Consider the following 17,407-nt stretch of genomic DNA (forward strand, 5'->3'; position numbering starts at 1 on the left):
GTTGCTTTTGATAAACTAGCGTTATTGTAAATATGAAAAACTCACCAAAGCCATGCTTTCCCACTGAATCAAGGGAATATGATTCTTTATTGGAGACTTCAAAATGAATGTACCTCATTGGTATATCTGGCATCTTCCTCTGAAAATGACAAGTCACTCTTTAACTTTAGATTTCATCACCATTACCGACCTCAGTTCTTTGTTCCATTTAAGTGTACCCAAATCTATAAAGTTCCTCAAACATGCAAGGTGAACTGATTTGACTTGAGTGAGTAGGAACAGTTTGTGCTTACCTGCAGGTGTCTGAATATGTGCAGGCAGATCCAGTCACAGTCGGAGTACGCGATGAGGCACAGGCCCATGTTGGCCGTGGTGTTGTGGAGGTCGCAAACAAGATCCACTGCCCCAGAACTTCCTTTGGGGCCCAGCGTGGCGTTCAGTTCCCGGGATCTGATCAGCTCGTAGGGGACAGCGCCTGATGTGGGACCACTGGGAGACAGAGAAACAATCTGATCATCGTCGCCACAACAGTAACCGCGAGCAGCGTCACCTCTCCTCGCCTTACTTGAGGGTGGCGTGAGTGAAGCAGCGGTTGAGGTCGGTGTCGACGTATCTGCGGCACTGCTGCACGGCCCGCGGGTTCGACAGCACCATAAACACCGACAGAGGCTCTTCCTCCTCCTTCTCCATCACTTCCTTCTTCACCTTCAGCAGCTCTCTCACCAAGTACACCCCAGACAGCTCATTGCCATGGGTGCCGCCGCACACGGCGACCCGGGACAACCTTGGCAAACACACCACTTCGTCCACCTCCATCTGAGCGAGAGCAGGCAGAGATCTTGTAATCCTCCTCTATTACTGTATATGCTGCATCCAGTTTTGACCGGCACTCGCACAGACCGGTTTCGCATTTTCTCTGCTCGTACACTATTTGTATCTCTTTTTATTCCGCATGCATCAATATCAAATGATGTAAAATTACACATGCATTTTTGATTTCCCTGGTTTCACTCAGTGGGAGGTATAACTTACTCCAGTGTTGATGTCACTGGGCACATTGTAGACAACAACTGCAACACAAAGCAGATACATTGATTTTTTTTAACCTTACCTCGCTGTTCTGGCTCGCTGCAAACTGTTAAGGGGCAGTTCCGGCTTTACTGTACTCTAAAGCAGCACTGAGATTAAAAGTCTATTTAAAGTCTCTTGACTCAAGGTAAAACAGAGTTAACGGCCAGCTCCACATTCACAAATAAGAGGTGAAATGAATGAAGAGGATTCGTACTGTACATCTTACCCAGTCTAGCCTATCCCTACCCTCTCTCTTCCCTCTCCCTCTGCCGTTTACCCTCTCCCAGGCTTTCATGCAGTTTCACTGATTCAGCATTCCCATCCCTCCCTCTGTACAGGCCGTATAGCTGCCTGTTATGCAAACTCTCACCGTCTCTCTACCACCTCTTGTCCACTGCACTGCACTGTACTATACTCTATGGTAGGCAGGGTGTGTCCTGAGTGTGATGTGGCGCATCAGTCGCTTCCTTTGGTCCCAGCAACTGTGTGGTCTGCCAAACTGTGAGCCCCCCCTCCCCTCCCAATTCTCTCTGCGCCATGTATAGGATGGTAGGTTCCAGTCTACCTTTCAGAGATATATTGGCTAAAAATAAATCTGCTGGCATGACAGCAGGAGAGGCGCCTGTGATGTGTACAGTGAAAGTAACCGCTCCTCTCACAGGGAAAATAAACACGGATTAAATCTTAAACTGTAGATACAGACACAAGAGTTTGGATGCTGAAGAAAAACTAGGATTAGTAGGTTTAGTCTTGTTTTAATATCCATTTTTCAGAACTTTTTCTTGTGTCAAGTGGCGTTTTAAATAGATCATTTCTGTATTCAGTGAGTTTTATTGACACAAATTTCACTCAAATGCCTCAAACATATCCAACCCGGCATGTCTATGGTGCAACTTATTGATGTTTACAATTAATATTAACGCAAATACCGATAATATGATACCGCATTAAGCCAACATCGGTCTATAAACTGGCCAGGCCCTGGATTTATCAGTCAAGATTTACTTTTTATCTAAAGCAGCTGTTTTGATGCTCCATATGTCCCCTCATTGTCTTTTATACTCCCATTTCTGGAAAGCACTGATTTTTTTTTTTTTTTTTTTCACAATCAACTATTTTAATAAATGCGGAACATTTTCATCATATATTTTGCAATTTAACAATAACGTACAAATAAAATGGGATTTTTAAAAAAGCATTTTGTTTGCTTAAAATCTAATTTTGATACCTGTGAAAAAATGTTTTGTTACAGGTACTATTGTGAAATGTGTAGAGTAGAAACAAAACAGATGTCTTGGTGAGAAACACACCTTCCCCCTCCTCTCTTGATGCTCTGACCCTTTAAAAGATGTGCTCAAACAACACAGGTCACTCTCTGCGTCCCACAGACAACACAGGCACTCTGTGTGACGAGTGAGTCTTGTCTGCGCAGAGGATAAATACTTTAAAGACTCTCTTTTAAGAGTATTCAGTATTATAGGACTCACTCGGTACTATTGAATAGTTTTTTCCACCACAGAACACAGACCTGTTTTCATTGGGTGTTATTTTTTTATTGACAAAATTTGGCATCCCATCTTGAGCTCCTACTGAACATGACAGAAACTCCCAAAAAATGTATCTGGCAAGTCGTTCATTTTGCTACCCAATTAATAATTGATGGTAGTGTTGGAGCAAATTAAATCAAAGAACAGTATGAAAAGCTATTTGTTTGACATCACAGCATTTGTTTATTACATTATCTTTTTCCGTGTTAATACAAAATACTGAACCATGTCATATCTCCCCTCAGTAAAGTATAGAAACTCCCTTTTTTCTGAAAATGAAGACAGTCATTTTCCAATAACATGACTGGAACCAAAAATACAAGAAAAAAAAAACTACCGTACAGTTTTCAATACTAAATGAATTTCTATACATTTATAAAATCATAGTTATTTGCAATGCTTTTAAATCCTTTGTTTCATTATTCTTCATTTTTAAGTACACTTACAAACAAAATTGTGAAATTCTCTCTCACTCACTCACTCACTCACTCACTCACTCACACACTCTCACACTCTCACACACACACACACACACACACACACACACACACACACACACACACACACACACACACACACACACACACACACACACAATCCCATGTTTTTGGTGTCAAAATGTACTTGCATATGTATGAACTCTTCAGCAGATACACAAAGGTAAATTTTCACCACTGTATTCATTTTCTTTCTGCAAAATGGAAAGACTATTATTCCAATATTGTGAACAGGGGGAATTTCCATAACTGTTATGAAATAAAACTGCACTAATGTGAGATTTCCTCAGCACTGGAACAAGCACGTTGCCATTTTGCAGCTCTGTAGTCTTTTTCCCTACTTCTTCAAAGTTTTAATTTTTGTACAAGAAACCTCTAAAAATGTCAGCATCATATCCACTCAGGTGTACTGTAAATACAAACGAGAGACGGTTGCTCTTTTCTAAAGGCAAAGAGAAAGGGCCCCGTTAGCCAAATCAAACTTTAAACCATCAATATTTTCATCAGGCCTTTGTGATGGAAAAAAAATAAATAAATCTCTTCTACCTACTATACATGGGTATGGAGGTTCAATCTGTATTTCAGACAATCATTTCTTTTTAAACACAGTGTACTGCACAGTGGCAGTGTTGTAAAGTGATGGAAGAGCAGATATGCAGTCATACACACAAGCACACTAGAACCGTCACTTCATTACATTAAGACACTAAATCAGAGAGATAAACAAGAAATCCTCGCTAACGTCTTGAAGGCCACCAGTTGACTTTTTAACGAAATTATTTGAATCATATCTATACACAATTGTATATATTAACCAGGTCTAACCCCCCCCCTTTTTTTTTTTTTTTTTAACCAAAGCACACAATGCTGTGGATGACAACAGGAACACTATATTATCTCACAGGGAACCACAAAAACTGTCCTGCTGCTGACAGACGTGATTAGAGAGACTAAAATCAATGATCAACTCATGATTTGGAAGCACTGCGCATTTCATTACCTCCCCCCTCAGTCAAAGCAGCACAACATTTTCTTTTTTTTTTGTTCCAGTCCTCTCAGATGTGTGACGGCAACAAGGTGTTAAGGTGCTAAGACTCTAGGTGACAGGAACCGAAATGGGATGAAGGGGGTGCCGGAGGAGAAACCCTGCTCCCCCGCTGGATCAGACAGCAGTGACAGTCCTGGAGATCTCTTAGAACAGAGAACCACTGGAGGGAGTCAACTGTCCAGATGGGGGGGGTGGGAGGTGGGATGGACTTTGATGGATCAGTCTCTTCGTGGACACTTTGCCGTCAATGCCAAAGTCAAAATATGTCCGGACAGCCCTCCCAGCTGCCACGGTCCTTGGCTTCCCAATAGCCTCCCTTATAGATATGGATTTGCTCACCTGTGATCTGGTCCTCGCAGCGCTCAAACCAAAGTGCCTGGTAGCTGTCATAAGGGGCGCCTGAAAGACAGACAAATTGTGTTCGCAAAAAAAAGATGATCTAGATAGAAGATTCAAACAGAAATGAAAGCGTGAGGAGGCGGCAATATAGTAGTACTTGCTTTTTAAGGACGGATCAGTAAGAGAGTCCTCATCGACAGCTTTTGGAAGAGAAAAGGGGGAATCATAGAATTTTTTTTCCCCTTTATTCCAAGATTTTCCCCATGCATGGTAGAGAGGAACACAGATAACGCACACTAGACACTCACCTTCTTCTGACTGGCTGGAGGTGCGTTGGCTGGCAGCTTCCCTCTCTCTCTCCCGCCGGACGCTGCGCTGCTTCTCCTCCAGCCGCTGCTTCTCCGAGTTGGCCTCGTCCCAGCGGCCGTCCTCCATCAGGCGCTGGTCGGGCCGCCGCCGGCTGTCGGTGGGAGCCATGCCCTCCTCGAGTTCGTTTAGGGTCAGCGCCAAGGCAGTGAAGTAGTACATGGTCTCCGCTCCCTCACTGTGGTAGAGCAAAGAGGAAGACCAGCACTGAAAGTCAAAGGGCCGAGTAGACCTTTAATCAAAACGCACATGGACCATAGATGTATTATCGACAAGCCCTCGTTCTCTGGACCGAGGGCAGACTGGCGCTACAGAGACTCACTACTGTATATCTTCTCGAGGTACAAGTAGCTCTACAAGAAAGGCAGTACCTTAGTGGTATGAATTGTACAGTATATGATTGCATTGTTCTTGGATCACTGATGTCTTTTTAGTGCGTTTCAGTCTGTCATATTATTTAGAGCACAACGTTACGCACACCTGACCATGCACTGATGGTACTTACGGTAGAGGGTTCCTCCTCCAAACCTCTCTGGCTTTGAGGGTTTGGTAGACCGTCTTCTGTTTGCCCTCCGTACCATTCTCTCCTCTGCTGCTCTGCATTACCCGGGAAAACTCCATCTTCTCGTCCCACGTGCCTGACAGCACGTAGTGGGCCTTGCCGTCCTTGTCCATCACCACACCTGTCACCTAGAGAGAGGGGGGGGAAGAGAGAGAGAGAGGGGGGGGGGGGGGGAAGAGAGAGAGAGAGAGAGAGAGAGAGAGAGAGAGAGATAATGGGGGAGTGAAGCATCATGACTGGTCTCACGGTGGAGGGCATGGAAGTCTTCCTGTAGTTTGGTTATACTCAATAAGTTGTATGTTGGGGTTATTTCTGGTCTGATTTCACACAAACAGGATGAACCGGTATTTGTCATTATGACATAGTCTGTGTTTCGCCAGTCAGTGTATTGCGAGCTCAAAAATGAAGGTTGAAGTAGGGGGTTAGGAGGATGGGATGGGGGTTAGGAGGATGGGATGGGGCCCATTGCCAGCCACGCATCACACGCCGTCGCGGCCTTTTTTCCTCACCTTCCTGGCAACATCTCTGGAGAAGTAGCTGTAAGGCGCAAACTTCAAGTGGCAGCGGTCTCCGGTGGTGTGGTTCACCACGTCAATCTCCCCCGACTGGCAGAAAGGAAGAAAAAGAACGTTTTGAAGTAAATCTCTGACACTGTGGAGACATTTTTAAACTAGTAAAAGTTCAAACTTCCATTTAGGGTTGGCAGCATGGCAATAAATACACGGTGTGCACATTTAAGTCGGGCGGCGCTTTCAAAGGATTTGTGTGTCACCTACACAAACGTGTGTAGCGCAATGCAAGGTGCTACGCTCCTAAGGCTGCACAGACGAGTGCGCTGTCATTTCCAGTGTATAAGAAAACATAAAATGCGTCACAATTGTATGTGTAAATGTGTCATCTTACTCTTAACTCTCGTCAGTCTCACCTGATCGATCCATAGCTTTCCTACAATGATGTTGTGCACTGTGGTGGTAACTTTCTTCCATGTGTAGTGATTGTTGCCCTTTTCAAAGATTGCGTGTATTGTGCCTGCGAGGAAAAACAAAATGAAGACAACGGAAACACAAATAAGCTTCAGCGAACAAAAACACACCGTTAATCTTTCAACAGACAAAAGGTGTGCTCTGTCACATTCCGTGGACCTTAAGAATTTATCTCTCACAGGAACACTGACTGACATGTTTGGGGAAAGCTGCAACATCATAGTCACACCCTTAATTATGTTTGAACCTCAAGGCGTGCATAGTATGTTCTGAACCACACCGTCTCTTACCTAAGGGCATAATGGAGATGTATTTTCCCCTGAACTTGCTGGCAACAGTGATTTCCTGCCTCAGGGTCCAGCCACGATCAGAAATCACATGATGCGCTGCTGCAGGGGGGTGGTGACTCACCTGAGAAAAAGGTTAAGACGTGACCAATTGGTTTAAAAATAGAATAAAACTGTACGCGTCACAGAGGAAGGTCTCTCAACAAGTAGAGCATTTGTAACATTTCAACAGCTTATCGGTTGAGTTCAAACAATTCCACTGCGTCACTTTATCTGTAGATGTTTAAGATGAAATGCAAACAAAGTGATCAAGCAGCTCTAAATACAACCTCCTTCACAGCTGCATGATCACCGGATATTAAGACTGGATATATGTTCTTGGTCTTCAGGAATAGAAAACAATAAGCCTCCAATCTGTGTCCTGCAGTCGCCCTCCACAAATCATTTCCTGCTTCTGCTTTTTACCCAAAAACAAAAATGGACTTCGCATTTTTTTTTTTTTACCTTCCATGCCAGAGTGTGCACCAAATTAAACATTATCCCAAAAGATATATTTTCATCAGACTCTGGTACCGTTATGTCAAAATGCCACCATCACAATAACATGAACGTTTAGAGTTTATATTGCTACCACAAATAATTATAATACAAAATTTAATCATCTGTTTAACCGCCATGCCTCTAACCTTCAATTACGATAAACATGGCCTTAAAGCCCTGATTTCTTTCGACACATTTATTACTTCTCTGTAACATGAGCATCCCTCAAAGAATGCAAAAAGGAAGCTATAGTCGATCAAAACGCCGAGTCAATGGGATCATTTGTTTTCTCAAGCCTTCCTTCCTGATAGATTAATTCTTTGTTTGTTCAGTTTCACTTCCTTGGTGGTAGCGCTGCATCTTTCTGTGTTGCGTTTGTCTTCTCACCTGCTCGCAGAGGGAGCGGTAGCCACTCTCTCTCCGGCGGTCCAGCTCATACGTCTCTCCCAGCAGAGGGTTGAAGGGTTTGCCCGTGCGGTAGACGGTGGTCGAGTAGGAGGACACGGAGAAGGCGGCCACGTAGCACATTTGCTCCAGCGAACTCTGGCACTTGGAGGCCTTGTCCAGGAGCTCGTGGTACTCGAGGTCCTCCGACAACCGCTGCAGCATGGAAATGGGCTCGTTGAAGTTTACCTAGAGAGCGGAACGATCCGGAAATTCACATTCACATTCACAGTGCCCATAACATTTAGTTTCAAATGTAACATTCTACTATCATGGTCTTTCTAAGCAACAACAGGCCCACTTACACATGTAAATATAAGGCATGCACTTATACTATATAACATATACAGTATAGTTCATTATATATTATTCTATAGCCCGACCAATACTGGATTCTTGAAGCCCGATACCGATATTGGCAATTGTGTTTTTCGGCTAATATAAAAACAGTATCACATACTATAAACAAAGTATCTTGATAAGGATCCCTCTTTTTGTGACCAATATACATACTGAGCGGGCTTAATATTTGAAAAAGAATGTACCGTTTGTATAACGAGCACATTGTATGATTGTATTATATATATATATATATATTATTAGGTTGAGTTTGGCCAGTGCTTGTGTCGTGACGTGAGGCATGTTTCAGGTCGTGGAATATTTTCGTCTTTACATGTTGGATTGAATCGGTGTATTTTGTTCTTCCTCATTTACTGTGTTAATGTTCAGACAAAGTGTGTTACGTGTAGTTTGTTGATGAATGCATTAAGCCAAACCAAAGACACAGTATCAGGTTTGTGCCCCGAATAAAAACTGTTGTTATGAATTATCATTTTTATTTCTGCTGCGCTCGATGAAAAGATGCTGTTGGAGGAGGACACGCACTCAAGTCACAGATATAACTCTCCGATAAGTCTCTGATGGAACAAACAACTTGTTTCTGATTGGCGCGTCATTCAACCTGTCAACAGAACTATGTAAACCACAGATGACTCTCACAGGGTGTTTTCGTGAAACCCACATCACAGCAGAATGCTGGTGCCAGAAGATCTTTAAGGATTGTGATCTTAACAGGTAGCTTCTCACAGTGAGTGCATTTTTTGGGTGACAACACAAAGCCATGAAAAGAGCAGCCAATGGGGGTTTTAGAAGAGAATGTGAAACTGCCTGAGGCCTTCACTGGGGATGTTGACAAACAAACTTCCCGTAAGTCGCATTTGATTTGCAGTAACCTCTGACGAGAATACTCACAGGCATGGGGATCTTGGACAGCTCTTTGCCAATACAGTTCTTCATGATACTCCACAGGTTGAGGGAGTAGTTGGGTTTGTCTGAAATGCGTGTCCGCCTCTTCTTCAGTGGTACCAACTCCTGTGAGGGAGATTCCGGGTTCATCGCTAGAGGCTCCTCATTAAGCTAAAAATGCAGAAAAGTCTGTCAATAAACTTTCAAAACAGGTTTACTGTATTTCTTTTTGCAATATATATTTATAGTCATAAATTATGGTTAGAATCATTTTAATGAGGCGAACCGGTCTTTTAACAGCCATCCCAGAGACCAGAACGAAACCTACCGATTGATCATCAGGACACATTTCACTGTTGAAACCGCTGATACTACTGCTCGACCTTCTGTGAAGAGATGTCAAAACAAAGAGAATCTGTCAGTGTGTGGTTACATTAACTGTCAGTTTATCATACAAGGAAAAGGAGTATAAACTGGTTCAACCAACTCTCAACCCTAACTAAGGGAGCGGTGAAGACATGAACCGTGTGACTTTACCACATCTCATACCAGTGTGTCCAACCAGGAACTGAGTTGAACAAAAGAGAAATACCTGAGGTTGAATAGCCTGGGAATCCAACAATAAAAAAAGCATCTCTTTGTGTGGCTGCATTTGCGGTCAACGTGTTCGTGACGAATGAGTGTGCACTGACTTGTGGAACTGGGGGTCTGCAGGAACAGTGATAAACTCAGGCGCTTCCTCCATGGCATCAAAGAACTCATTGTCGTCATCCTCGTCACTGGCCTCACCTTTCCCCGGCCCGGCAGCACCTTAACAAAACACTGCTTTGTCAGTGTTTCCCCACACAGAAACTGAAAATCTATTCACAGATATGAATTAACCCTTAATAACCTTTCCATGACAAGCATTTTGCCTATTGCTGACAACAATTATCAAGCAAACTACTATGGAAGCCCTGATCATTTGGAAATTCAATTTACGAAAGGTGCATTCTTGAGCGGCATCTATAGAGACTTACAAAAATATAAAAATCAGTAAAATAAACGTCACGTCTTACTTTTATTGTCTGTAGTAGCATTAGCCTGTGCAGCCCCTCTGAACGCTCTCTCCAGGTGGTTGTGCTGCTTGGCCAGCTGCTCTAAAGTCTCCTCCAGCCGGACCCGCTGGTCCCGTTCCGCTTGAAGGGCTTTCTGCCACCGCTTGCTATGACCCTGAGCGAGCGCAAGAAAGTCTCGGCACGCCTGAGGGTGCAAAACATCCAACAGGTTCAAACTGGAAACCTTTGGTACGCAACGTTCAATGAATGTGAGCATCTTGTACATTAAACACGGACAAGAAATAGATAAACTGAGCGAGGACGCGACACTTACATTAATCATGGCATTGGAGGTGATGCGAAACAGTGTGGCCCTCTCTGTCACCTGGCGGATCTTATCCCCAGCCTCTCCAGTCATACGCAAACTGTCCAGTTCTGATAAAGACCTGCAATAGATATGAAAAATGTACAATGTGAATAAGGAGTTGGGACCATATATCATCAAAGCACACTGAAAAAGGCCATCAGCCTCAGATTTAATAGGTTTATTATTATAACTCGCTGCTGCAGGGGGGTGGTGACTCACCTGAGAAAAAGGTTAAGACGTGAAGGGTACAATTGGTTTAAAAATAGAATAAAACTGTACGCGTCACAGGGGAAAGTCTCTCAACAAGTAGAGCATTTGTAACATTTCAACAGCTTATCGGTTGAGTTCAAACAATTCCACTGAGTCACTTTGTCTGTAGATGTTTAAGATGAAATGCAAACAAAGTGATCAAGCAGCTCTAAATACAACCTCCTTCACAGCTGCATGATCACCGGATATTAAGACTGGATATATTTTCTTGGTCTTCAGGAATAGAAAACAATAAGCCTCCAATCTGTGTCCTGCAGTCGTCCTCCACAAATCATTTCCTGCTTCTGCTTTTTACCCAAAACGTATGGTTTACATTTTTTACTACCTTGTGATTTGCAAGTGCCTTCATCATTTCAAATGTTTATTGTGAAAAAAAGTTAAATTAAATTAAAATAACTCATGCTTGTTTTGTCCGTCCACTGCGGTGTTTGTGCATTTACATGCTCTTTTACAAATCAAAGCAACAGTGATATATTCTGGACACAAGGACATTACTTCAAAGAAGGTTTTGATATGGAGTCTTCATGTCAAACATTAGTAAGCGTATGTTTTAGATGTATGTGTTTTGGAGCCTTAATTTCTATGTTAAGATAGAAGAGACATGAGAAAGCAGAGAGAGAGAGAGAGAGAGAGAGAGAGAGAGAGAGAGAGAGAGAGAGAGAAAGAGAAAGACAGAGAGAAAGAGAAAGACAGAGAGAGAGAGAAAGCGAAAGACAGAGAGAGAGAGAGAGAAAAAGAGAAAGAGAAAGACACAGAGAGAGAGAGAGAGAGAGAGAGAGAGAGAGAGAGAGAGAGCAATAGATTGTTAAAGCCTGACCTCTGGAGGGCAGAGCCATGCTTTGAAATTAGATCGTTGCAGGTGCTGAGGTCCTCCACCTTGCTGCCGAGTGTTCTGAGAGCAGACTGGACTTCTGAATTCTGTGATCCGCCACCTTGTCCGGGTGCTACCGGCGGGGAGGATGGGGAAAAGTCATCCCCCGAGTCATCTGTTTATGATCAAAGCAAAGGGAAAGCAAAAAACATTTAATATTAACTTAATAAAAAGGCTTTCACAAGACACTGAATACCCCCCCCCCCCCGGCTGCCTGTGTTTTACCTGACTCAGCCTGCATGCGTGCTGCCTTGGCTTTGGCCAGTTCCAGGGCAGTGATCCAGCGCTGACGTTCCACTTCACAGCTGGCCTTCAGGTGATAGGTCTGTGCTCCACCATTGGAGATGACAAAGTTGCAGGCGTCATCCACGGTGATCGTTGCTGTGGCCAAGTTGATTGTGCCTCGACACGTGTGGCCCATCTCCGCTTGGGTCCTAATAATCAGAGGGTGTTTGATTTGACATTTTGGGAAAAAATTTAACCAAACGGAACAAAAACAGCACGTGTACTGTTTGTGTTTCGGTGAGTACAATATCAAAACTTGGGCTTCGATCCGACAATGAAATTCAACAGGAGGAGGAAAGAAAAATGAGTAAGTTGAGGTTGATTGTCGCCTGCTTAATCAACAGCTAATCAGTAGTTTAGTTTCTCTGGTGACATGATCATGGCTATCCTTCAATTTGGTGTGTTTTACAGGAAAGCCTACCTGTAGTACGACAAAAGCCCATTGCTCAGGACAAACCACCTCCGCTGATAACCCTTGATGTAATTTGTCCACTTGAACACCCATCCTTTGTATGTGTCGCCAGCAGGAGTGGGAGTGGGGGTCTTGGGCTCCGACATCACAGCCCCCAAAATCAACAGACAGATTTTAGGAACCTTAAAAGGGAAATGAGTTTAAATAAGTTAAAAATCTTATTTTAAATGACAGGGCTTGTGTTCTCATATTGGGCCTGAAATGAATTAAACAATAAAGCAGACTGCCTCCAAATAAATCAGCAACTATTTTGTTAATTACAGTTTGTTAATTCATCGTTCAACTTATTCCAGGCAAACAAAACCACTAATTTGCTGCTCCAAGCTTCTCAAATGAGCATATTTTTCGCTGGTTTTCTTGGTGACAATAAAGTTAATATCTTTGAATTTCTGACTGTGTGTCGGAAAAGGCAATATATGTTCATATGTCGTCTTGGACTTTGTGAAATTGCAATCAGTTAGTCACAGTCTTACGTTAATACCAAATCATCTCAGCATTTCATTTTACAGTAGCAGGACTAAAACACTGCTGATCGATATTGATCTTTCAGTGTGGTATGACAGGTAAAAGATTAACCATGGAATCAATACAGATCCACTGCTGACACGTTTTACTAAGAAAACTTGTTGAAGCCGGAATTAAAGATGTGCATAAAAGAGGGATTAAAACCCCTTAGTGTGATCCTGTCTTCTTAATTGCCTATGACCTGGATAGATATGATTAATTGACACAGTAGCCAATGTTTTAAAAAACCTGTGATTGTAATGATATAGTCAGGGAAATGTGATCAGTTGTGTAATCAACAAAAGAACAACATTAAATTGATAAAACTTCTAACATATTGATGAGTATGACACCAGAAGCTAGCCGACGTTAGCTCCAAGTAGGCCAGTGGGAGTCATAGTAGTAACAGCTCATGAAGTACAGAAACATCAACGTGTCGTGTTTCCTCGAACTTAACCAGCTGACGTGCACATTTACAACATGGTAAAAGCGAGACACGCCGCTCGTTAACTCACTAGCTCGCTTTAAAGCTCGCCGACGGATGACTGTTTACCTTGACGTGTCCGAAAATGTGAGATCAGGCCACCAGACACCCGGTGAAGTCACAGCTAACTTTGACTCCCATACGCTACTGTACCCAGCTAGCTGAAGAGGCTAACTAGCTAACTGAGCAGCACAGGATCGGCTAATGATGAAAACAATTAAACCGAAGACGTCGACGACACCAGCGTGGCGGTTGTAAAATAAAGTGACACCAACGAGTTTCGTTAGTATCCCTCAATAATCGTGTGTTTAGTGTTCATCATACAGCTGCGTACGGGGGTAAGAATCTAAAGCTAGCTAGCTACATCTAACTAGCCTAACGTTAGCTCGTTGGTTACACCCGGTGCAACATAATTTGGTCTCGTCTGGAAACAGATAGGCGACATTGTTTTCCGGACGAAACCGTTTATTTGCCTTCAAAGTAATAGTACATTGTGTCGGTATTATTTCCTGCATAAAAACAAGTCATAATGTTCGTCTCAGTTAAAGGTGATCGAAATATACATTATGTACTAAATACATATCCATAAATGCATTCGTTTAAGCGTGCTTTTAATAACAGAATAGCAGTAAAGTTACTGATAACTGCTCCTGTAGTGCACTCTATTATTTGTATAATGAGGATATGTTTTATTTTGAAGGATACAATCGGAAACAAGCTTGATTGAATCTCGCTCCTTACACATTAATTTGATTATTTTTACTACCTAGCTTAGCTAACATTTACGTCAGCTACATAACGTCAAATAGATTCATATTATAATATATGCAAACTACTGTACAATGTTTAGAGCGCACTCACCAGAGATTAGAACGCATAATAATAAGAGTAACCTTTCTCGTTATGTAAACGTTTGAAGAAACTGTCTGATTGCCTTTCAAAGGACACTATTTAAGTTTACACAAAATTAACTGTACACTGTGGATATGTGCATGTTTTCGATAATATGTAACTAATGTATGTGTACAAATTAAAAAGTCGACTCCGGTGGGACTCGAACCCACAACCTTTGAATCCCTTCGGATTGACCTAGAAGTCCAATGCGCTATCCATTGCGCCACGGAGCCACTTGTTGCATATGAAAAGCTACGTTGTATTTAGATGTAAAACTTCATGTATAGATATTAAAAGGCCCGGATAAGTAGAGATAATAGACTGTTAATAAGTTATGGACGTTAGTGTTGCGCTACCTCGAGCGAAAACCGCCATTCACTCCACAACATAACACATTTGGGGACAAATAATGAACCTGCCTTGTGAGATGTGAAACAGCAGGTGGCGCTGAAGCTCCATTCACGACACGCTAGAACAGTTTACTCTACTTATGATGACAATAACGTTAGCTAAATGAGAATAATGAAAATGTAATATCTATCAAAAACGTGTCTTCAGAAGGGGAATATGTAACAAGTGGTGTGATTACAGTTCACTTGTCTGAGTACATAGCACAGTACACAGGTAGAGGTGGGTAAATACTCAGTACTTCGGACCTGCGGGGTCTTGAACCGGTGCTTCTCTGCTCGACTCAACACTTGAGTCGTGCTAATTCTTGGTTGTGACAGCCAATCACCTTTCCATCTGTAACCACAAGTCAACCAGGAATTGTCCGCGGTGGCCAATCAGCGCTCGTATCGCAACCAAGAATCAACCAAGAATCAACCAATGGATGTATAACGTTACATTACAGCCTGCTTACCGATAACAACTTTGAGACTTTCTTAGTTAGGCCTAACGTGACTAATATTACATTCATGTAAAGTCAATTTAACGTTACCATTACGGAAAAACGAACCTGCCTGTTGGTCACATATTGTTAAGGGATACATTGTCTATAGTGTAACGGAATGACAGATGAACGCCACCAGCATTCTGCCATTAGGTTGTCAGTCAATGAATGGCTATATTACCTTTTGCACAATTTTCATTTGTATTTGTGTTGATATGTATCTTCTATTTGTATTTTATATTTTTCACAGTAATCTTTATTTTCCTTTTTATTCACCTTTTGCTGGACTGTGTGTTAGTCACTATGTTAGTTAATACACAATCTGCATTTGTATTTGTTCAAATTTATCTTCTGTTTGTATATTTTATGCTACTCATAGTAATCATTATTATTGCACCGATTTAATATTCAATTACTTTTTAATCACCATACATTCGCAATATATACACTGCACTCAGGTAATGCATATGTAATCATAATCCAATAATATGATGTCACACTGACATGTGTCTGTTGCATAATCAGTACTTTTACTTTTTATACTTGAAATACATTTCGATGCTTGTACTAAAGTGAGATTCTGATATTCGTGGTGTATTTTTCAAAGTGTGGTATTGCTAAAGTAAACTAAGGTAAAGACAAGTGTACTTTTTCCACCATTGGTCCCAGGTGGGACATAATCTGTGTTTAATACGTATGATATACGGCACGTGTCATGACTGAATAAAATTGACAGTAGTGTAATATACACAGCTGCCTTGAGTTATGTGTTACCAAATGATTTGTCCATTTAATCTCTCACATCTGTTATTTACATCTGTCTCTCTGTTTTCTTTATATTTTCTTTTTTTTTTATCTAGATGGAACCTCGATTCAGGAGCGCGTGAGTCGAGCTAATTCTTGGTTGCGAAAGCCAATCGCCGTTCAGTCTGCAACCAAGAATCAACTTCCTGCCACCCGTGAGTCGAGCTAATTCTTGGTTATAACAGCCAATCACCTTTCCACCTGTAACCACAACTCAACCAGGAATTGTCCGTGGTGGCCAATCAGCGCTCGTATCGCAACCAAGAATCAACCAAGAATCAACCAAGAATCAACCAAGAATTAACCAAGAATTAACCAAGAATTAACCAATCGACGTCTTTGAGCTCACGGAGTATATTGATCTCTTTCCTGTTAGAGATTTAGCGCCTTAGTCTATCGAATCCTGCTCGTTCCTGTTCGTTCCTCAGATCTTTTACTCCAGTACAAGTATAAATACTACACTGTAAAAATACTTTGTTAAAAGTAAAAGTCCTGTATTCAATAGTAGTAGCTTCAAAATGTACTTTAAGTACAAAAAGTAAAAGTGCTTATTCTGCACAACGGCCAATTTTAGTATAATATTGCATATATATATATATATATATATATATTATTATTATTGTGTTATTATTTCTAACACTTACAAAATTTCACCATATATATATATATATATATATATATATACATCACTTTAATGTTGCAGCTGGTAAAGGTAGAGCTTTTTTTATATTATATTTATACTGCCAGGGAGCTGGTGAAATTCACTAAGGGATCAAAACGTTTTATTTTAACCATATAATAATACATGATGAAATAATTGTTGATTATATTTTATTATTAATTAGAATCTTTAAAGTGACTAAAGGTATCAAATAAATTAAGTGGGGTAAAAAGTACAATATTTGCCTCGTGAGATGCAATGGACTAAAAGCATAAAGTAGCATGAAATGGAAACAACCCGTAAAGTACAAGTACCTCTAACTTGTACTTGAGTAAATGTACTTAGTTACTGTCCACCACTGTGTAAAAGGCCCGCAGAGCCAAACCAAGGATCTTATGTGATGATGAAGAAGACATAGGAAAAATGTGAGCATTATTATTATTTATCTACATAATTTGAGTTCAGATAATCCTGTCTTGGGTAGACATTAAAAGCTGACATTTTTTTAATGTGAAGTTGTTGTCATAACTAATTAATAATATTAATACATTGGAATCCTAACCAAGAGGGAGCGGAGGGAGAAGGTGGTGGCAGCGTATTGCTCATTCTTCATGGCAATTTCTAACACTTACAAAAGTCGACACGTCTTCAAAAACTGGTTTACGAGCGCTTTTGTTCAACGCATGCGCAGTAGAAGAAGAAGAAGAGACCCGTTCTCTATACATATCCGTGGGTGTGTGAGCGTGTGTGTACGTTTGTGAATGAACAATATTTCGGTCATCTTGATGAGCGGGTGGCACCTTGTTGGGCGAAATGTTGGTGTCAGCTATGTTGAGTTAAGAGCTCTCAAGGAAGTACTTGTTCAGTGTATGTGTCTGGGGCTTTTATTGTGAAGGATAAAACGGAAAGAGGGGAAGAGGAAAATTATTGTTATTGT

At 41.6% G+C, this 17,407-nt stretch overlaps 2 protein-coding genes and 1 non-coding gene across 4 annotated transcripts in view; all 3 read right to left on the minus strand.

The window, feature by feature from the left end:
• The window catches only part of LOC137874884 (N-acyl-aromatic-L-amino acid amidohydrolase (carboxylate-forming) B-like), a 3,188-nt gene extending 1,950 nt beyond the window's left edge, over nucleotides 1-1,238 (minus strand). Inside the window, exons 1-4 of the mRNA XM_068713858.1 lie at nucleotides 1,112-1,238; nucleotides 566-816; nucleotides 294-489; nucleotides 46-139 (exon numbers count right to left, since the gene is read on the minus strand). Of these exons, the coding sequence (XP_068569959.1) occupies nucleotides 46-139; nucleotides 294-489; nucleotides 566-816 (541 nt within the window). The 5' untranslated portion in view covers nucleotides 1,112-1,238. The remainder of the gene's footprint in view (nucleotides 1-45; nucleotides 140-293; nucleotides 490-565; nucleotides 817-1,111) is intronic.
• A 1,539-nt stretch (nucleotides 1,239-2,777) lies between these two features.
• Nucleotides 2,778-13,608, minus strand: LOC137874530 (oxysterol-binding protein 1-like). 2 transcript variants are annotated; one of them, XM_068713256.1, is made up of 17 exons: nucleotides 13,289-13,608; nucleotides 12,181-12,353; nucleotides 11,700-11,908; nucleotides 11,421-11,589; nucleotides 10,301-10,412; nucleotides 9,988-10,171; nucleotides 9,622-9,739; nucleotides 9,258-9,315; nucleotides 8,936-9,100; nucleotides 7,628-7,873; nucleotides 6,704-6,824; nucleotides 6,356-6,459; nucleotides 5,940-6,035; nucleotides 5,374-5,558; nucleotides 4,811-5,046; nucleotides 4,664-4,702; nucleotides 2,778-4,562 (listed from the first exon to the last, which is right to left on the minus strand). In XM_068713256.1, the coding sequence occupies exons 2-17, from the start codon at nucleotides 12,315-12,317 to the stop codon at nucleotides 4,420-4,422; spliced, it is 2,322 nt and encodes a 773-aa protein (XP_068569357.1). In that variant the 5' UTR covers nucleotides 12,318-12,353; nucleotides 13,289-13,608; the 3' UTR covers nucleotides 2,778-4,419. The 2 variants fall into 2 exon arrangements, with proteins under 2 accessions (XP_068569357.1, XP_068569359.1); XM_068713258.1 differs by lacking the exon at nucleotides 4,664-4,702.
• Nucleotides 13,609-14,258: 650 nt separating this feature from the next.
• Nucleotides 14,259-14,346, minus strand: trnar-ucu (transfer RNA arginine (anticodon UCU)). Its single transcript is given in 2 exon segments — nucleotides 14,259-14,294; nucleotides 14,310-14,346. It is a non-coding gene; the product is annotated as a tRNA-Arg (tRNA).
• Between the last annotated feature and the right edge of the window lie 3,061 nt (nucleotides 14,347-17,407).

The sequence above is a fragment of the Cebidichthys violaceus genome, unplaced genomic scaffold (genome assembly GCF_023349555.1).
Source record: "Cebidichthys violaceus isolate CVI_PGR_0920_01 unplaced genomic scaffold, fCebVio1.0.p SCAF_19, whole genome shotgun sequence".
Taxonomy (NCBI): Eukaryota; Metazoa; Chordata; class Actinopteri; order Perciformes; family Stichaeidae; genus Cebidichthys; species Cebidichthys violaceus.